The sequence below is a fragment of the Miniopterus natalensis genome, chromosome 22 (genome assembly GCF_054644295.1).
Source record: "Miniopterus natalensis isolate mMinNat1 chromosome 22, mMinNat1.hap1, whole genome shotgun sequence".
Lineage (NCBI taxonomy): Eukaryota > Metazoa > Chordata > Mammalia > Chiroptera > Miniopteridae > Miniopterus > Miniopterus natalensis.
In genome coordinates, this window is record NC_142102.1 from 5,216,159 (window position 1) to 5,237,969 (window position 21,811).

Below are 21,811 nucleotides of genomic sequence, written 5' to 3' on the forward strand. Positions count from 1 at the left end.
TTATTAAAGGCGTTAAAAAGAAAAAGCTACTGTTTAGTAACAGATTTTGTTTAAGGGTAAGCATGAAATGCAATCCTACTTGCTGGAAGTCAGACCACGAGGTTCTGCCTTAATATAATCTAGTTCTGTGACCTGAGGCACGCTTCTTTGCGCTTCATTCTGTACAATGAGGATGGGGTGACTTTTTTAAAGGTCAGGCTGCAGTTTCTAAGTTCAGTCTGACATCATTTTGTTAATGTCTGTATTAGCTCGCCCAAGCGACAAGCGAATTCACTGCTGTGCCCAAAAGTCCGTGTCACTGGGAGATGACAGAGGGGGGCATCTCAACTCACTCACTGCTCTTCCAGTGAAAAGTTTGTCTGAGGAAAATATTCGACTTTAATAACAAACTAAAAAACAACAAAAGCATTCTGAAATCATCCAAACAGATGATAAAGTTTTTCAAGGGAAAGACCATGAGCTTGTTAGCACCTAGCAGGATGCTGAGACTACAGAAATCACTAACATTTGGCTAATTTATGTGGACCTTTCCCAATTTTTTTTTGCTGATGCCAACCAGTGTCCAAGCCAGCAGTGTTAAGTAAAATAAGTAGGCTCTGTTTCAAGCCTGGCTGCAGATACGGAGAATGCCAGCAAGCATCCTTCCCTCTATAACCTTATTTCTGACATACAAAACAGGGCGAAGTGTGAAGTCAATACTTAAATATGTAATTATTCTAGAAACAATTCGCTAGGCTCTCGGCACTGTCTTCTAACTTTCCTGAGTGCCCTACGCCTGTCCAGTCTGTACCTGGGCCGGAGAAGGGAGAAAAACCCATTCCGGTGGCAGGCTGAGCGGAACACTTCTCTGATGGATGAGCAAACCTAGTGGTTGCTAAAAGAAAGAGATCTTTATTCACAGACCTAGTAAAGTACATTGGCTATATTTCTACCATCCCACTTAACCGAGGGCCTCAGAAGCCTGTAGTTTTGTTTGTTGGGGGGAAAAATTGTGGGGAGCTTCACATTTACAACAGGATTCTTGACTTCAGGGCCTGTTCACTCCCTTACTTCTAAGTGTTAGAATGTCCCTGTGTGTTTATATACCACCCCACAACGCCCACACGTGTGTGTAGCAGTACTTCCTCGGCAAGAGCTCCCTAACCCATGCCCAGCACTTCTGCTTTGGTCTCATTTCGCTGGCGGCTGGTGGGTGGATAAACGCAGCGCCGCGGGGGCGGGAGGCAGAGTCCAGCCCGGGAAGGGGGACACGGAAGTTATCTCCTCTTTTTTTTCTTTGCAAAATACGTGTTTTTTTTAAAAAAGAAGAGTAGTTATTTCTGCATGGGGTTTTTACAGGTGACTTTTCTTATTTTTATTATTCTTATAATGAGCATGAAAAAAATTAATAACTATACAAAAACGTGTACAGGTTATGTCCACCATTTAAGCACTGAAGAAGAGACGCTACAACATGTTCCTCGATTGGAACAGAGCTAAGAAGGCACATTTGTTTCAGAAGTTCCTGTTATTTCCTGGGGGCCAATCTTCCTAACCTCCAGACCCGAATATAAATATTTTCAACCCCCTGATCTTGGCATAAACCCCCTCAGTTGCATTTTAAATCTGATGACTGATTTAAGCACCATGGTGGAGAGTGTGGCATTTGAACCTCTGGCTCCACATGAGGGGCACACATGCACCCAGGTAAAGTGTCTCACTCCTACAAAAGGGAGATCATCTCTACCTTACAGGCCTGCGGAAAGGACTACATAAGATAAAGTATGAAAACCTCACAGCACATGGTGAAAACTCAGTTAGTGGTATTACCTCTTATTTTTCTTGCTGTTATTTTTTTTAATATTAGGCTATTTCAGAGAGTACCTCTGAATTTATTTCCATACCTCCTCCTGATTTCGTTAGCTCTCAGGTATAGGCGGGCTGTGACAGGAGTCGCACGAGGAATGCCCGTGATGGTACTTACTTTGCTCTTTTTACTGCTGGACATTTTATTCCTGATGTAGCTGAAAGTACGACTGACTTTCGTTCCACTCTTGCCTTCAGAATCCTTCTTGGAGGGGCTCTGTGGCAGGAAGCTGTAGCTCTCTTCTGTTATACTACATAAAAACAAAAAGATTGGTATTTTTAAAAAGAGACTAGAGAAGTTATCTTTTAAAAATTACAACACTTTCTATATAATTCTTTGTCACCATTTTGGTAACATATTAGTTCAGCTACAAGCCAGTCACCTCATGCACTCCCATGAAAATGGGAGGCGGAGTAAGGGAGGGACAGAGGCCGCAAAATAGTTTGATACAGTAACATGTGAGAACAGCATCGCACAATGCCCGTGTTCTGTTGCCAAAGGCACTGTATCATCTCTCATTATCACGAGGAGGAGTCCAGCACAGTAAGAGACTTTGAGAAAGACCATGTTCATACAACTAGAACAATAACTATACTACTTATTATTGTTAATCACTTGCTGAAAGTAAACTTCATCATTTGTATTTATGTATACAAAAAATATACAGTATATAGAGAGCTTGGTATTGTCCGTGGTTTCAGGCATCCACTGGGGGTTTTGGAACGTAACCCTCTGGACAAAGGGGGACTAGTGTGTACACACACACACAATGTTATTAGACTTAAGAATTAAAAATCCCCATAAGCGAAAGCAAAGAGCAAAAAAGTTCATAACATCAAACAGAAGTGTTTCTCACATGAATGAATGTGAACAATAATCTTTTTACCATTAGGACGGTGTAAAGAGTAGAAATGGAGAAAGAACTGAAGACATTATTTAAAAACGATACAGGCTTCATTACAAACCACTTCCAACCAGCGTTCTGAATTTATTACTCGAGAAAGGAAGAACCCAGTGACCTCAATTCACTCAGTTCACTTAGTGAAATACAGTGACACATTGTGGATTTCCTTCACTTCACTGCGGGGAAAGGAGCGCCAAACGAATGTACAGTACCTCTCCGTCAGGCTAGCACTGGTGTGGAAAGGCCGGGAGTCTAGGGAACAAAAACAGCAGAGAAAAAGTTAGAACAAAAGGCTTATTCCCGAAGGACAGAGAAATGTCTAAAATGTTTACAATGACACTGTTCTAGATTTTGAACAGAGAATCAAAATTGTAGTTACTACTACGTAAATAGCCACCAGGTGGGACTAGTGCTAAATCTCCAAAAGACTGCTTTCTACAGTTTTTCTTCTACCTATCTGGTGTTCTTCCAGTTCACTTATAATGCATGGTACCAACAGCCAGGTGAGAGGGAAAGACGAGCCCAGTAAGGGTAAGACCTGGGACCTGCCCCTCAGTTCTGCATGGTTTGGGTGTGAAATCATCAGCATTTTAATCTCAGGAGGCTTTTGTTTACTCAAACAAAACAAACAAAATCCCCCAAAAGTGTGGTTTAGATCAGTGGCTTTAAAACTTTTTTCACCCAAAGGAGCCTTGAATGTTACATGCAGCATTAAATTCTCTCAAGCTGCCAGGACCCTGTTGTACACTTAAGCGATTATCTAGTAAGTTACCACACTAGTAACGTGAACAAACTGAAAATAAAATCTGTAAAAATATCAACCAGCACAGAGCATAGTCGAAAACAGGGTCCCAGGAGATTTCTGTCGAATAAATTAAAAACTGCACAAACAGGCCATAAGTGAACACGGGGAGAACCTAGGACTCCTGTAAAGGTGCCCTGCCTTTTCACTGCTGAAAAAACTTCAACTCATTTACTATTATCTTCTAGATGTGGTTCCAAAAACACGCACAGATCACACCAGGACGAAGGAAAAGGGCCAGCCCACAGGGAACACAATAATGGCACCAGCCTGTGTGGTTCCCGGAAAGGCTCCCCAGGCGACCAGTGCAATTCATTCACATTTCCCTCTTTATTTCTGAATATGGAGAATTCTCATATAGCTTAGAAAAAATTCATGCAACAAATATGTACCTGTTAGCGTATGAAACAGGAAGCAAATTATTTTTAATGGTCATAATTTACAGCTGGAGGGCTTTTTCCCTTCAAAGCAAAAGCATCAGGAATAGTGGCGCCCCTCAGGATTCTGTACCTGGCTCTCTTCCTGCTCACCCCAAATCTCATCCCCACCCACCTCTTAACTACAACCTGCACACGGTGTACACTGGTGGCTCGGAACTTCTCCCTTCGGCCAGCTCTCTCCTTTGAGCTCCAGGCTCATTCGTCTCGCTGCTCACCTGGAGGTGGGTGTCCCTCGGGCAGCTCGAACGGAACAAGTACTCAAGGAAACTTACCTTTTCCTCCAGACTTGCTGCTCCCCTTACGCCCCCCTTCATTTGGTGAGTGGTACCCAAATCTAACTCATTATTCCAAGCAGAAGCGTGGGTACCATCCCTGAACCATGACTTCCGCCTCAGTCCTTCTGACTCTGTCGTCTGGATTCTCTGAACCTAGCGTCTCCCCTGCTGCCACTGCTCCGGGCCCGGGGTCAGGCCGCCAAACACGCTCACCTGAGCCCTGCCCTGCCTGCCTCTGCTCCCCGCAGCTCGTCAGCGTGGTCTCTATGAAGTATTTCATTCAATTAATCAATTCAATCAACTTAAATCACTGAGCTCAGATAAGCAGCCTAATCCCTCCACCCTGCTTCCCACATACTAATTCACTCAGCAAATTCCTACTTTTCTTTGGGTCTCAACTATGATATACTTAACCCAAATTAAAGTGTGTATGTATGAGTATAACATACATACACACACTTAATAACTATGCATATATTCCAGCCTGGCAGTTTAACCAAAGACCAGTAAGAAAAACTCTATTTGCCTGACTAAATTTTGTTCTGTCCATGTTACGTTTTCCTAACAGAACTACTGTAAGAAAATGAATGTATTCCCATAAATTCTCATCCCAATGTCCACGGTTAAAAAAAAGAAAGAAAATGAGCTAAGAAAAGAGAGAAAATATCCTCATCAGCACTGATGTCGGGCTTTTCAGAGGCGCACCCTGAACTCTGGCCACACGGATTAAGTATCTTCTGAGATCTGGTGCATATTATACACCTGAACGGCACAGTTCAGCTCTGAAGACCTGAACTGTGCACAGTCGAATGCAAACTATTCAGTTACACGCCTGTGTTCCCATCGAGGCACGTATAAGAAACGCGGCCAATTCCCACCCGAGGAGTTATGGTATACATATGATCCGAAGGACAAGCGGCACCTGTGAATACGATCCTTTGTGATAACCATGCAAAATGAAGGGGGCAATGAAACCTCGTTAAAGAAGCCTATGAAGTGAAAACATCACATGGGCACCACTCTCCTTTTAATATCATCGCCACTAATGTGCCAGAGCTCTTCCAGGGAAACAATCAATCTGGCAGTCTCTCTACCGTTTGCAGGCATCTTCTGGGTGGGTGCAAGCAAGGAAAAGTTTAAAAACCAAATGATTCTGTAGAGCAAAAATGAGGTTTATTCTTAAATTCTACCCGGAAACCATGTAAGTCTCCTGGCAGGCTGGGAGCCTCCACCCAGTCCTCTCTGACGCAGGAAGGAGAAATGCTGCAACACATTGATTTCCTGGAGCGGACTCTCTGGGGGCCGTCCTGCTGGCGTTTCCCACATGACACAGGCAGCGTCAGGGCCACTGATTCTCTAAAAGCCAGCAAGATGCACCGTCATGTTCTTCCGTGGACACAGCGAATGGGAGACATGAGTTGGGAAGCTTTCCCACCCATTGTGGCTCCTACATAAGCCATCGCCCGTCTACTCTTCAGCCCCAGAAAATGATTCAGAAATATCTGAGTCACCTCCTTTACTCAGTCTTTCCCTCTACATCAATGGATTTTTGCAAAGGGTCCCAGCGTAGAAATAAGGCTGGAGCTTGTCTGTTTTTCTAATCTAACAAATGATACACGGTGTCCCAGACAGCAGCTCAGGGAATGCACATTTTCAGAAATGTTCAAATGTGAAAGACTGTGGTGGAAACAGGCAATTTCATTAAAGGAACAGGACAGAGCACAAGTAAAAGCTGGCAAGTAGTGAGAGAAGGTTGATTTTAGAAAGCATTTTTTTCCTAGAGAAGTATGTTCATGAGACAAAGCCCCTTAAAGAAAATGAAGGACAATGTCCTAGTTTCTGTGACACTGCCGCAACCTGTCAGAGACAAATGGACCCTGGCTCTGCTGAGGGCTTTAAAACATTCACATTTAAGCCTCATCACATTATTACCCATTTAATAGTTCAAATAACTGAGGCAGAGTTTCAGCATCTAGCCCAAGGTCCCACAGTCACTAAGTGTGCTTACAATCAAACCCAAAACATGTGAAGTGTACCAAACATTTTAGGCTATAAAATCACTGTATAGATATTAATTATGATAATTTCCGCTAGGAAGACCGTGACCAAAGATGAATCATGCAGCATTTGAGCTATTTGGAATTGAAGATCTGAGTGTGTGACAAATCAAGAACTACCCAGTTGTCCTGATGCTTAAAGGCACAGCACATGATTCAACACATGAAACAGAAGTTTTAGTCTTTTGTTCAACAGCCAGGATTTTTACATCTACCAAAGAATTTATCATGTTTCCAGTGCAGAATAAAAAAATCCAGTTGGGAAAATTGACTTAAATGTATAAAGGGAGGGACTAAGGAGAAATAGCGTCATTAGCCCTCCAATTATATATAGTACATGCTAACTCAGGGAATTAAGTGGGGTTAGTCAACAAGTTTATGACCGCCCCTTCAAACCTGCATGAAATGTACCCTATAAATCAGGATGACGGCACCCTATGTTAATGAAAGGATTGACCTCTTGCTTAAAGCTCTACTCTGACAGGGGTCATTCTGCCTCAGCGAGCCGAGCCGAAACGCCCCCAGCAACAGGAAGCAAATCGTGTGTCAGCACCTCTGGCACTCGAGGACACTGTTCCTTGGGAGTTAGCTGCATTATTTATAGTGTTTGGCTAGCAACTGAACACCCAGTAAAACACCATCTTGCATTCTGGAGAAAAAATAATGAAGTGTTTCACGCACTAGGTGAGAGAGTGTGACAAAACATAGGAAAAAGATCTCTGTGTGAGACACATTCTGTTGGTGCTGCGTTATTTGCTGCTCTTGGAGTAGAGTCTCCACCAGGCCACCATACTGCTCATCCTGGGGGAGGGTACACAGAGCTGTCTCACAAAGGGTGCTTTCCTGTCTGTCCCTGGTACTCCAGGTGCATCAAATCCAATATAAACTATTTTGTTAAAATAATTTTCATTCTAACCCAAAGCCAAATCAAAACAAAACCCAAATCCAGACAAAAGCGGGAAAAGCTATTTCTGTTTACGGTTCTGTGAGGTTATACCTGTATCTTTGAGAATAAGTCGCATTAGGTAGCTTTAGTCAAACAGGCCAGATTTGTATTTGAAGAATTAATCATATGGAAAGGAGAACAAAGTTAATAAAACCAGCCATGTCTAGTCCCACTGTGGAAATTAAAAGTAGATCAGCCCTGGCCAGTGCCGCCCAGTTCATTGAGCACCATCCCAGGCACCCAGAGGTCGCCAGTTCAATTCCAAGGCAGGGCACGTGCCCAGGTTGAGGGCTCGATCCCCAGGAGGAGGCGTGCAGGGGGCAGCCGATGGGTGTTTCTCTCTCCCTTTCCCTTACTCTCTAAAATCAGTAAGAACATATTATAAAAAAGTTAAAATTAAAAAATAAAGAGAGTAGGCCTCCAGTAAGTCATAAATGGAAATATCCCATTAATACAGGGCAGCTACTTCTGTCCCTAACTCTTGAATATGACTATTACCAGGGGACACTGAAGAAACACCACAACACTCATGAAAAAAATTAGTATTTCAAAAATAATGCAAAAAAGTGGTATTTCTCAAAGAATAAACTGCCTCTCGGTGACTCACATTGGGATTCAATGCAAATATTTTTTTGTGCATCTTTCATATGCAAACGCCCTGTGCTTGTGGAAGCCAGATGTCTCCATATAATTTCACAGCCAGTGGGCCCTGAATTTGCATGCAGTTGCATTAATCCGTTTCAGACATAATGCTCTTAGCCCTCAGTTAACTAAAACCCTATCTCAGTCTTTCTTTGTCCTTCGTTAACTTGACATTTTTGAAGAGCTCAGGAAAATAACACCGGATAAAATCTGTGTAATTGTACTGTGGTAAAATAAGACAGTATCCTTGAGACCTAGAGCATCATCTCCGTTAACATTTGGGGACTCCAGGTAAAGAATATACGGTAATTCTTTCTACTGTTTTTGCGACTAATTTCCAAGTCCAAGATTATTTCAAAATAACTTTTTAAAAAATGTGTCAGGTGTAGCCCCCCCCAAATATAATAAATTTAAAGAATTAAGGAGATATTTAGGTAGTAAGAGGAGGACAGTCACAAAACTGAAATCTATCTCACCTTTTCTGTTTAAATGGTGGCCATTCATTCAGAGGAAGAGACAAGCCAATTTTGGAAGGTAATGTTATAGGGTCTTAAAGTGAGAAAAATGATAGAAAAGTGTTCAAAGATATTTCATTTTTTTAAAAAGTAGTATACTCACTGTCCAACCCAGGATGGCTGATTGTCATTAATGAGACAGACTTTGTCAATGTAGAAGAAATGGCTGATGTACAGTAATTGAATCCCTGTTGTTTAGATCTGTGACATGTCTGTAAAGTAAAAAAGAAAAGTGAGGAACAGGTTCTAAGTACATGCTCTCACATTCTAGATGAGCAGAGAACTCTGCAATCCAGCCCACGCTGGGCAACCGAGGTGGCACAGGGCTAACAGCGCAGGCTCTGCACTCAGACTTGGACTGAAGTCAGCCCCCACCACTTAAAGGCTGCTCAACTGCAGAGAAGCGACTCAGCTTTTCTGGGCCTTAGCTTTCTTATCTGTAAACTGGGGATAATTAGAGTATCCATCCCTTACAGTGGTTTTATCCCTAACAACCCCTAATAACGTTTCAAACTTAGTAAGTGCTTAATTAACATCTGCTGCATACATAATCAGATTAAAAAAATTTCACTGGAAATATCAAACTACATACAGTTCTTGTTCTTTGAAAACCTAAATATCTCTTACAGAAGTATAACGGTAATATTCTGATCTTGAAGAACTGGAAACACATTCAAGAAAAAGGGTTTCAAGATTACAAGCAAAGCAGCCCTGTATCTGGAAATAAGCCTAAATCTCATTTCCTCTTCTAAGATCAGGCTGCTTCTCTACATGGGGGTGACTGAAATTTGATCATTTAACTCCCTCAGTAAAGTCATAGTGGCTTCAAGGCATTAGTAATCCACCCGACTGCAGAAGTTCCTGCAAGGGTACCCCTCAAACAGAGTCAATTGGTGTTTAACAGCACACTCTGAGAGCCCATCCTAATTGTTAACTTTATTATAAATCCCTTCCCTTCATGGTCGGCTGAAATCTGCCTCTGTCTGACTTGCACATGTTGAAAGGGAAGCAATGAAAACCTGTTACCAGCATAAACTCGACTAGACTGCACTGAAGACTTCTGATTATTTAGAGCTTGTTTCCTGTGTAACCATGGAGTCTGAGGCACGGTTGCTATGTTTCCAATACAACTGTGAGGTCTGAAAAATGACCTCAGGGAAAGGCAGAGACTTCCAACAGGAAGTTGGCTGCAGACAACTTGTCCAGATCAGAGATACAAGCAGCCTGAATAAAGACTTCAAGGTTGCACACAAGATAAAAGACTATAGGTTAAAAAAATTCCAGAAAGGTGAAGTACAACAAAATTCCTGTAGGCCTTCAATTTGATTTTCATGACGCCTAAATTCTCTTAGGCCTTCCCATGACCATGGTGATACACTGATTACTAAGGTAATCCCCTGATGCCAAATGGTGATGGAAGGCAGCCTGACTTGGGGTGGTGAACACACAATATACAGATAACGTATTACAGAACTGCATACCTGAAACCTATATAATTTTACTAACTAATGTCACCCCAATAAATTCAACAAAAAAGGGAAAAAGAAATGTTTCACTATATTTCTACCTAAAACTCCCCTCACCTATTTTAAAGACAGAGGTTTAACTTGTTTGCTTAGTTAGAAATGTTTCACTTGGATACGTGTCCTGAAATCCTCTCAGAAATTATTCCAAAGTCTCCTTTGCCCAAGATGAGGAAAGAGGACTGGAGTAGCCTAGGATGCTGGAAAAGCACATAATTCAAATTCTCAACTCAAAAACTCCCCGAGGGACTGTCAGAGGTGGTGAGTGATAATGAAGGGCTTGAGAAGCTGAGAACCTAGAAGGTCACTGGATTTGGGAGAAAAGGAAATCCATGGCCTTCAAGAGAGGACTTTCAGGAGAGTGACAGTGGTGGACAGTAAGGGGTCATTAGGGGGTGAGGAGGAGGGACAGGGAATGCAGATGCTCCCAAGAATTTTGGCAGTGACAGGAAGAAGAGAATAAATAATCCTTTCCTAGACAACGTAATAAGATAGAGAATAAGAATTTTTTTCCAAGAAAGAGAAACTTGTGATGTTTTTGAGAACTGGAAAGTTTAACCATGGTGTGTAACACACTTCGAGATTCACTTTACTATTAGAGTGGCAAAACAAGTTCTCAGAAAGGAGGGAAAAATCAGTTTAATATCCTGGGTACCTTCCTAATTAAAAAAAAAAAAAAGAAGCTGCTTTGATGGAGCATTTAAGTCTATGCAGATTAATAGCCATAGCCGGTGTGGCTCGGTGGTTAGAGTTGGCCCCCCGGACTGAAGGGTCACAGGTTCAATTCTGGCCACGGGCATGTACCTCGGTTGCAGGCTCCATACCTACCCTAGTCTGGATGAGTGTGGGAGGCAACCAATCGATGTGTCTTTCTCACATCGATGTTTCTCTCTCCCCCCTTCCACTCTCTCTGAAAAGCAAAGAAAAAAGTATCCTCAGGGGAGAATTATAAAAAAAATAATTTAAAAAAACCCACCAATCTATGCAGATTAATATTCTTTAATTAGTATTAAGTGCTAAAAACTGGTTTTGAGCTAGATTGAAGGTAAGTAATCATAGCTGCTAGCCTCATATTAACATAACTATTGCCTCCTTTGCTCCTAATATGAGGATATACTTAGGAAAATAAACGTTTTTCCAAATTAGCAACATACACGCATTTCAGCCTTACCTGATGACCAAACATACTGTGTTCTCTCTGGCCCGATTCCAAATCCTCTTCTGAAAGTGACACCAAAGAATCACCCTGTTCCTCACCACTGAACGGGTGCCTGAGCTCTTTGGCGTTTGCAGAGGTGACTTCCAGAGATGAAGAAGGCTTGTTTCCCGCGCCAGCTCCGCCTGCCAAGCCTTCTAGGCTGAAACTGAACATAGAGCACAAGAGTTAATTCATCCCGTTTCCGAGTCTCAGACAAAAAGAATAGAAAGCCCCTTTAGTGGTATCTCTCCTGCTTGTGTATTATTTCTACATCACCCAACAATGCTGTCTACAAGGGCATGGAACAGATGAGCACCACGTACCTTTCCCCTCACAGGCCTTGGTATGCGGAGAAAGAAAAGCGCACTTAGATTTTCTTACCTCATTCAACTGTTTAAATATTGAACTATCTAAGGCCATTTTCTCAGATTTCTTTCATTATATCATATGGACAGAACATATGCTCTTATTGATCTTTTATTGATGTGTTTTCCCTTGATCTTTGCCATAACTGAACTCTGCTAATGCCAAATAATTAAATGGCACAGAGAAAACATGAGTGTAAGTATCTTTCAGAAGGCATACAAGGAGGTTCAGACTTGCCCCCAATGTTATTAAGTGGGCTTTTACAACTTTACGTTCAATGACAGTCTAATTGAGCTTTCTAACTTCACAGGTATACACCCACCCCAGAAAACCCAAGAGTCACTTATGAGCATTATCAACCGTGCACACCTGGCCGGACAACAACTGCTTAACAGGTTTCCTGCAATTGTTAGTTGCAGACAGGCACACAGGACACCTTAAAGAACAAAAGCTGAGAAGCTACTAAGTCTAAGAGTTCTAATTTTTGTCCTGATATTGACAAAGCAAAAAGAAGAAAAGAAAGTTAGAGTTTGGTATCCAAAATGGGAACCCCAAGAATTTTGTGGTTTGCAGAGTAAAAAGCACTTTCTATAAGCAGATGGCTACAAGGAAAGGTGAGCCTCTTTCCTTCTTGGGGTTGCCAGCCAGGATGACTCACATCTCTTACAACTGCAGGGGGAGCTTCTTTAAAATAGGCAAGACCTCGAAATACAGCTGTAGCTGACCATGTCCTCAGTCATGAGCAGCTGAATTGTATTTGAAGGGACTCTGAAGCTATTTAGTTATTTCTGCTCAAACTGTACAGTTAACTGCTACAAATAATTGACAAATGCCAGTCCAGAAAGGGTTGAATTTGCTTTTTTGTTTCACAAACTACTTACTATGAATTAAAACCGTATGTCTCCATTTTCTCTAGTGGGTAAATTAAACAATGGATTTTGTTTTTCTTATTTCAATATGACAATAGAAATCATGGCTAACTACAAGTAATGTCTCTTATAAAAGTCATTTTTAATACCAGGGATAAGAAGACAGGCTAATGAAGAAGAAATTTAGTTTTCTATTGTGAATGATCTGTAATGCCTGAGAAAACCAGATCTATGCTTACCACAAAACTTAACCCTGAAAATGTTTTTGTAATTAAATCTGGATGCTTAGTAGAGAAAAGAACATGAAACGAGGAGTCTATGAATCTGAAAGCATTTTAAAATGACTGGCAGATTTGGTAGCATAACAGAAATAAGTGGACCTTATGAGCTGCCTTGTTTCTGTCAGTTTTCCTTGGGATGTGGGAATTCCAAGGATTTGGGAATGCGAGAAGACCAAAACAGAGAGACGTGGTCTAGCACACCATGGAGACAAGTCTGCAGAGAACACCAACCCTACAGCCACTTGAGACCAACAGGGTGCATCAGTGTACACCATCCAACTTCTGGGCTGTACCCCTGCAACCGGATTAGTGATGCCAACAGCAGAGGCAATGGGGACAGTGTGCTCACAGACAAAGCAGGCTGCCATATGCAATCCAGCCACACAGAGAAGCCAGTCCAAGCCAAAGCCCACGTGCCACACTTTCTGATTCCCCCTTTGATGGCTGGACACATAACAATACCATACCTTCTGTAATTAAAGTCAGCACTCAGGGCAGCAGAGTATTGCACACCAGAGGGACACCAGCTCATACTGGGGATGACATCAATGACAGAAACAGAAATGGAGGGAGAAAAGAGGAAACAGGGATGGGGTTATTGGGTTTAAAAAGGCACAGTTAGAGACAGACGGGTTTATTTGAACATCAAAAAATTAGAAATGCAACACCAATTTAGAAAAAAGGCTAAAACAAAAGCCATGGAATCTTAAAATTGTTCTACTGACGTTTATCTAGATAATGTGTTGGAAATGACTATGTGAGCTCTTTACAGGATAACAAATCCAATCTGAAACCCAATTCCTTGAAACCCAATTCCTTCTAGAGAACCCTGAATAAAGAGCCCACCGTACTCATGGCCTCCTGTGCAGCCATCCTCACGGAGGTGTTTCAACCTTCAGTACCAGGAACAACCTCTCCATATATCCCACTCCTCCCTCACCACAGCATCTCTAGGCCTTAACTAAGAGCAATGACAGACTACACTGCGGCAGCAGGCTCACTGAGTCATCAGCTTTTTCATGTGTTTCCAGGAAGGGTCCATCTAAGCCACACGATTTCATAAATCTTTCATAATAACGATACCCAGTCAAGACTCACATCCATCTTCAAACCCTACTACTCTCAAGGATCTTGTGCTAAAGATAAAGTATAGAATGGTCACATTTCCTCTCATTTTAATGATAACGAAGGGATTAATTTTCTTTTTTAAAAAAGGAATTCTATCATACTCAGAAATTTGTCTTTTTAATTTCCACACAAAAATTTAAAAATCCACTTCGTCTACTTTCGTCTACTGTTCGTCTACTTTCTTGACTGTCTCAGCACTGATATTTATTCTCAAACAGCAGGGACAGAAAATCTGGGGTTGGAAAGGCTAAGTAAAGATACCCGGCCAAAAAATAACCAATTCACCCGGCCGGGCGTGCCTCAGCAGTTGAGAGTCGACCCAGGATCCAGGCAACTGGGGTTCGATTCCCGGTCAGGGCACAGGCCCGGGTTGCGGGCTCCATCCCCAGTCAGGGGCGTGCAGGAGGCAGCCGATCAATGACTCTCATCATTGATGTTTCTATCTCTCTCTCTCCTTTCCTCTCTCTGAAATCAATAAAGATATATTAAATAAATAAATAAATAAATAAATAAATAAATAAATAAATAAACAAACAAACAGCTATAATTCGGGCCTTGAAGTTCTATGTGACATGCCTTTGTTCTCAGAAGGGGGACAGAGTAAAACCACTGAGCTCCCTCTTGAATTTTGGAGACGGGAAGACCAGCAGACACCAAAAGGCCCGCCCATCTTGAATACAGTAGTCTTCCCCTTATCTGTGATTTTTTTTTCCTAAGGTTTCAGTTAACCAGGGTCTAAAAATATGGAAAATTCCATAAACAAACAAATAATAAGTTCTGAAGTATGTGTCTGCCTGGGTAGTGTGACAAAATCCCACAGCGGCCCACTCTATCCCACCCAGAGGTGAATCATCCCTTCGTCCAGCTTCTCCACGCCGTTCTCATTCTCCGCCTATTAGTCAACTACTTAGCAGTCGCCTCGGTTATTAGACTGACTGTCTAGTTATCACAGTGCTTGTGTTCAAGTTACCCTGATTTTACTTAATAGTGGTCTCAAAGCCATTCACATGACTTCTATTATAGTATATTGTTATAACTGTCCTATTTTATTATTAGTTATTAATCTCTTACTGTGCCTGTTATAAATTAAACTTTATCATAGATATGTATAGGAAAAAACAGTATATATAGGATTTGGTACTATCTATAGTTTTAGACATCTACTAGGGGTGTTGGAACATATCCCCCATGGATGGGGAGCACCTACTGTACACCTAATAACTTTGTTCTGTTGACAAATGGGGGTTTGTGAGAGGAGACGAGATGCAGAAAATACAAGAGCTACCCCGATGGCTCTTCTAAAAGTAAAAATCTTTAACATCATTTTAAAATACTTTAAATTATAGCCCGGCCAGCGTGGCTCAGCGGTTGAGCATTGACCTAGGATCCAGGAGATTGCTGTTCGATTCCCGGTCAGGGCACATGCCAGGGTTGTGGGCTCGATCCTCAGTAGGGGACATGTAGGAGGCAGCCAATCAATGACTCTCTCATCATTGATGTTTCTCTCTCTCTCTCTCTCTCTCCTTTCCTCTCTCTGAAACCAATAAAGATATATATTTTTAAATAAATAAAATACTTTAAATTGTAAAATATTTTAAATCAGATTAAAGTAATTGTATAAAGGTCCCAAGTGCAGAAGCAGAAAATAGAAATACAAGGCTGAGGCACATCTCGAGTCTGGAAAGTGAGATCAGACTGACTTATAATTCGCTTATGTAAGAAGTAAGCTCGATATAATTTTCAAACACACACAAGCCTGAGAAGTCCATTCTTTAAACTTGTTAACTTATAACTGTGAATCTCCAAACTGTTAATAAAAAAGCATATTATATCTAAATATCCAACTTATTAAAAAAAGGATGTGGTTAATCGGTAACTGAATATACATTGCCAAATTAGAAAACTATAATTTTATCATATAAAAATAATCTCCTACAGATTCAAACATCCCTTTTCTCTCAGAAATGACGGGCGAGACTGGGATGAAATTTAAGATGAAAAGCATGATGGGCAAAGGGAAGACAGAGGGACAGGCTTTTCCAAGGATGAGGGAAGTTGCAGATGGTCCTACAGGAGCAGAAACACTGCCCTTCCTTGCAGCAGCAAAGGCCTTCATAATAAAGAGTATTTTTGAGAGCATCCTAATGTCTCTAATTCCTCAGTTAGTGGGGGTTTACATTTAATGGCTGTTGGGCTTTGTTTTCAAAATTTAGGAAATTTTGGCTTTTTAAAAAAAAACTATCCTTCTCTCTCACCTTTTAAGATTTGTTGGAATGTTTCAATTTTTCTAGTTAAGGCTTAATACACCGTTGAAAAGGATGCCTCCTCTTCTTCTGACAGAAAATGACTAAGGGCGACAATGTCACCAGTGGCCAGGCCGGCTGCATCTATGTGCTAACTTGGAAGGCATCCAGCAACTTGCTGTCTTCCAGGGTCTTCAAGCGCATGGTTTTAATAATTCATATTAATGAGCCGGATTTGACTTATAACTTGTTCCCCTGAAGAAAAACTTAACCAGAGTCATGACTATCTGAGATTCATGAGAATATTTGTATCTGAGCTCAATTTTGCACTTAACTCGGAAGCAGCCACTTGAAAGGCACAATGGAAAAGCTCACTATTTGCCTGCTTCCCAACAAACGCCTTCAGCTAATGTTAAAAATACCTCTTCACAAATGTCTCCTAATGGGAGAAGCTAACAGTAAATCTAACAATCATTCTTGGATTTCCAAATGTTTTTCCAGGTAGTGGGGAAAAAGGTCACTAATGGCTTCTGGACAATAAAACTCAGCCTTTGAAAAATTTGAAGCATATCAGTACTTTTTGTCTTTTCAGCTTATAAATCACTAATTTTTAGTTTCACACTTTCACCTGACAAAAAATACTTAGAGTTGACAGTGCGAGGGCCCCTGAGAGGTAAGCAGAGGCCTCTTGCTTTACGGAACGAAGGAGTCTACAAGGGAAAGGCAACTGCCAGGTGGCCTAGGGACACAGACTCTCAGCACAACATTAAAGAATGTGTTGAAGATATTTTAGGGTCTTAATTTAATGCTTTTAAATTCTGTTTTAAGCATGTATTTCTGGTTCTTCTCCACCCCTCACCCTTCTTTTTTTGAAAGAAAGAAAAAGTCCTCCCTGGGGTCCATTAGAGACGCTACATAAACATTTCTTCAAACTCTTCTGGAGAAAGTTGGGGAGACCCTGTTATCAAAACTTCAAATTCAAGAGACCATTTCCTATGGAAGGGGCATCGGCAATTAAGTACCTGTATTTTATTTGCCTGAAGCAGATGTGACATTATTTAAAAACAGCTGTTTAATCATGGAATAAGCAGAGTAAGAGATGCTTGTTAGTATATGCTCAGAGGCAACGAGGTTAGTGCAATGAGTGAACTCTGTACCTTCTCCTATGAATGGGAGGTCTCCTGACAACATCCCCAAGAACTCGCATTGAACTGAAAATGAACGGTGGAAGAGGTCAGTGCTGAGGTGAGACAAAATGGATACAAACGCATGAAACATCCAGACATCACACTCGGAAGACATACAATCCCCAAAGAGAAACGGTGCAGGAAGGGAATGAAGGAACGTGGAAGGAAAAAAATGTCAGGACCAAAAGGGCCTGACGGTTTCTATCTACTTTGCTCCCTCCTTGCTCCAAGGACTTAATCAGATAACAAAGAAGAGGTTTCCTAAATTATAAAAGGATCAGAAAAAAAGAAAGGCCATTCAAAATTTACAAAGGGTTTTCCTAACATTTGAAATTTCAGGTTGCACAGTATGCAGGTAATACTGGAAGATTTAGTCAAATAGTTATAGTAATACCCGACTCCCCTTCCATTATCTTCAGAGGTATCAGGACAGTGGTGTGGGGTAATCCTTAATACTAAGCTCAAATAGGAGATTCCATGATATTAATAGGTTGAAAATATAAATAACTTAGGTGATAGGGTTCTACTCTTAGTTCAGTCAACAGATCACTATGTAATCTTGGGCAAATCACTCAATCTGAGCTTCAATTTTCCTCATCTGAGCTAAATGATCCATAAAGTTCCATCGAGGTCTGAAATCAAGGTCATGGCAAAAGGATCCATAGTGGGTTATTTTTTTTAAAAAAGGTTTATATATAAAATAAACCCTCATTTCTTGACACTGTTATCATCTAAGCTAAGAATGTCCCGCTGTAAGAAGCTCCCCCTAAATCCTTACTTTTTCTATTGGTGTAAATGCTTTAAAGACAAAAAAAGTACAGCATGAATAAAGCTAAAGCTGAAAAGCCAAGCTTTTAGGAATCACTTTTTATATAGCCTAGGTATTCAAATGTATACAAAAAGTACCCAGCAAGCCCTTATTTTTATGGTAAGCATCCTGAACTCCACCCAAGGGTAATATGGAATTAGTGAAAGAGCCCTTGACTGGGAGACCGGAAAGCAGGATTCTCCTGAGCTTGGGTAGGTGATACAATGTGCACCAGTCCCGTCTGCAAAAATGGGGACAATACTGCCTGGCTCATGAAGAGGACTGGAAAATTACATGAGATAATCTGTTATTTAAGGAGTCTGAAAAGAGGAGCAAGTTAGCAAAGTGTATGGTATTACTGTGAGCTCCATGAGGGCAGAACTTGGTCTCCTTCACCTGTGTGCATCCAGAACCTAGAAATGCCTGGCAGGTAGCTGGTGCACTATATACGTCAGTTGAATAAAAGAGGTCGTCAGATTACATGTACTTATAGCTAGGAAATCAGAGCCACAATATTATAAAGAGGGCAAGAAAAAAATATATATATTTTTTAAAGCAATATTGCTCCAGTGAGGCTGTTTATGTGAATTGTTTTAAAACAACTGTCGGCCTCCTCCCTTAGCTGCTTTCCGCACTAAGAAGGGGCTCTGGAGTGTGTCCACCTTTGTGCACAGAGCAGGTTTCATGGCACTTATTCTTTGGAGCTAAAACCATCTGCTTAAATTCATCTAGGCAGCCAATGGTCAGAAATCAAATCCAACTTATCTTCTCACAGACTGCTTCCAAAATGAAGGTCTGAAGGTCTGCAACTGGGCCACACAGTTGAGTGCCCGAAAACCAGATGACACATGGAAAATACCAACAATTTAATGATATTCAATGATTCTAACAGTCTCTTGAGAGTATTAAATACTAACAATCTAGACTTTATCAAAACTCTGCATTAGAAACAGATGGCAATTCCTTTGAAGTGCTTTTAAAACTTAGATGTATTCAAACTATAAGATTTCATATTGATTTCTTAATTTAAAACTGACAAACTATTTCTAATCTATGAATTTTTCTAATCTATGAATTTCATTAACAAATCTAGCCTGAATAAATGCTACCACTTACTAAACACCTTCTATGTGACAGACACATTTCACCTGTAATATTTATTGTTACGGATGCTCTGAAAAGCAGGTATTTTACAGATGAGAAAATTAAAGCTCAGAGGGGTCAAGCAACTTGCCCAAGGATATCTACGTAGAAAGGTCAAGAGATGGAGTCTGAATAGGGGTTTTCCCATTTCCAAAGCCTACTCTGTTCTGCTATACCATGGTGTCTCCTCAAATCTTTTACCCTTGAGAACCCCAAATCAGACACTTCTCAAAAGCAAGCAGACAGAGAGACTAAACAAGCAACCCAGCATCTCACCTCCGGTGGTTCATTTCTCCATCGCTGGCAGCATTCTTCCCAGGACCCCAGCTATGCCTCCGGAAAGGGGACAGAGAGCGCATAGAGCTCCTCAGGACAGAGCAGGTGGCAGGCACTTCGGTGACGCTGTCCAGCTCCTCTTCCATCTCACCTGAGCCAGCAGGTTCGCTCTCACTCTCTCGACCCTCCGCTCCCACCCCATGGCTGTAGAAGCCATCGAGAGATTGCTGATCTCTGGACCTGTTCAAATTTGGTATCTGGGGGAGGGACACATCGCTGCCATGAGAGGAATGTCGATCCAGGGACGCTGTGTCATCGGTGGAAGAACTGGATCCAGTGATATCACAGACCGACTGCTCTTCCTCGGGCTGTGAAGGGGAGAAAGCGCATACGGTTGAAAAACAGGACCGAGCAGAGCCTCAGTTATTCCCGATGGAGCCAATGGCTTCATGGTGCGTAGGATGGGCAAGATCACAACTCGCTGCAGAGATTTCTTTTTTAAAGCATAATCATAGCTGGACTCAAATAGCCGCCAGTAAAGGTATGGTCTAGGACATATGCTCTTTCTACCCTCTGACTAGAGGTACTAGACTAGATGGACATTAATTTTTCCTTTCTTACAGAGAGAAAAAAAATCAAACTCAGGTGACTTCTTTCAGTCAATACCACCAACTGAAATGAAGGGAAGGAACCCTTACATCTCTGGGTTTCTGCTGTACAAAAACTGTAAATTCACATCATATTAATTTTTTTTCACAAGCCGTAACTAAAAGCAAGGTTGTCTGCTTGGCTACAAGAACAATGTGCTCAAGTTAATATTCCAGAAGCAGGCCTGTGATGGTTTTTAGTGGCCTTCTGAAAAATGTCAGCTTATGTGCCCACCTCAAGTCTGCCACCAACACCCAAATTCCGTCCACAAATACTTAAGTACAAGAAATCTATTCCTTTTTCTCACTTCACTGGGAATTGGCCAAAGCGTTATCAGGTCAAACAATACATAAAATAGTAAGTCCTGGCACCAGAGTCTTTGATAAAGTGATGGACAAAGGAAAAAAAGAACAAACATGAAGCTCGTAACACTCCCCCGAAAATCCTAGTATTTACCAGGAAGCAGGCTGCATGGAAATATAAAGTTAAGGCAAAAAGTTTGTGACAGTCCAGCCGGGCGTGGCTCAGGGGTTGAGCATCGACCTAGGATCCAGGCGATCAGGGTTCGATTCCCAGTCAGGGCACATGTCCGGGTTGTGGGCTCAATCACTGACTCTCTCATCATTGATGTTTCTATCTCTCTCTCTCCCTCTCCTTTCCTCTCTCTGAAATCAATAAAGATACATTTTAAAAAAAAAAAAAAGTTTGTGACAAACATTGCAGGCTGTTAAGGGGGCCCCTGTGAGGCCAGAGTCACAGCAATGGCTGCAGGAAGTGACCTAACGCACACCACAGTTCACATCAGAGGAGGCTGCAATGGCTATCCTACGGGAGACCACCGAGCAAGACTTTTAAGTGGCTGGTGGGGCGTCTGCCACTGCTGTGCTTCTATATAAAACAGTGGCTATTAAAGGAGGTGCTGGGAGACTGAAAGCAAAGTAACTGAAAGCAAAGAAAATAAACAGATTTTAGAGTCAGCTCTAGGGACAAGTCTCGATTCTGTTACCAGCTGAGGAATTGTGAGTAAACTTCTTCACCAATCAGAGCCTCTATTTCTTCAGGACTATGAGCATAAAACCACCCACCCACCTTACGGCATTGCTGGGATCATGAAATGAGATCATACATATAAAAAATTCAGTTCAGTGCTCAGTGTATAGCAAGTACTTTGTAAATATTAGTCTGTCTCTCTCCTTTTCCGTTCACGTGGAAACCCTTGGTCTTAATAATGCGAGAGAAAACATCTATTACCAAATCTCTCTGGGTCACAAACTGGGAGAGTGGAACTACTAAGAGGAAGAACCTCCAGGTCTCGGAGAGGCCACTGGACATTCTGGCAAGCACAGGGCGAGGTGAAGCGTGCACGGCGTTTCTGGTTTCCCGAGGCACTCGGGTGTGAGATACAGAGAAGACTTAACTTGGGGAGTAAAAATTGTATCTATCTAGTCATCCTGAAAAAAAAACTGCGAAATCTAGCACTGGCCACCGGTATGAACAATCTTATAAATGCTTTTGGCAGTTTGAAAAGCAGGTAAAATATAGGAAATGCTCATTCTGCGTGGCTAGGGAAATCACTCGATTCAGTGAGCAGAAATCACTAGTATTCTGCAGACAGTGGAGCATCCAGGGACACGGTGTCACGTACTAGTAGGCAGCGAGCATTTCTTAATGAAGACTTTTCCATTTTTAAAGTTTTTCACTATGAAAATTCTCA

At 41.6% G+C, this 21,811-nt stretch overlaps 1 protein-coding gene across 2 annotated transcripts in view; it reads right to left on the reverse strand.

Moving 5' to 3' along the window:
• AKAP13 (A-kinase anchoring protein 13) overlaps positions 1 to 21,811 on the reverse strand; it is a 201,787-nt gene that overhangs the window by 43,477 nt on the left and 136,499 nt on the right. The window contains exons 11-17 of one of the 2 annotated variants that reach the window (XM_016209595.2): positions 19,450 to 19,817; positions 17,193 to 17,246; positions 13,132 to 13,197; positions 11,122 to 11,314; positions 8,531 to 8,639; positions 2,963 to 3,002; positions 1,964 to 2,096 (exon numbers count right to left, since the gene is read on the reverse strand). In XM_016209595.2, coding sequence (XP_016065081.2) covers positions 1,964 to 2,096; positions 2,963 to 3,002; positions 8,531 to 8,639; positions 11,122 to 11,314; positions 13,132 to 13,197; positions 17,193 to 17,246; positions 19,450 to 19,817 — 963 coding nt within the window. The remainder of the gene's footprint in view (positions 1 to 1,963; positions 2,097 to 2,962; positions 3,003 to 8,530; positions 8,640 to 11,121; positions 11,315 to 13,131; positions 13,198 to 17,192; positions 17,247 to 19,449; positions 19,818 to 21,811) is intronic. The other variant, XM_016209600.2, reaches the window with a different exon arrangement.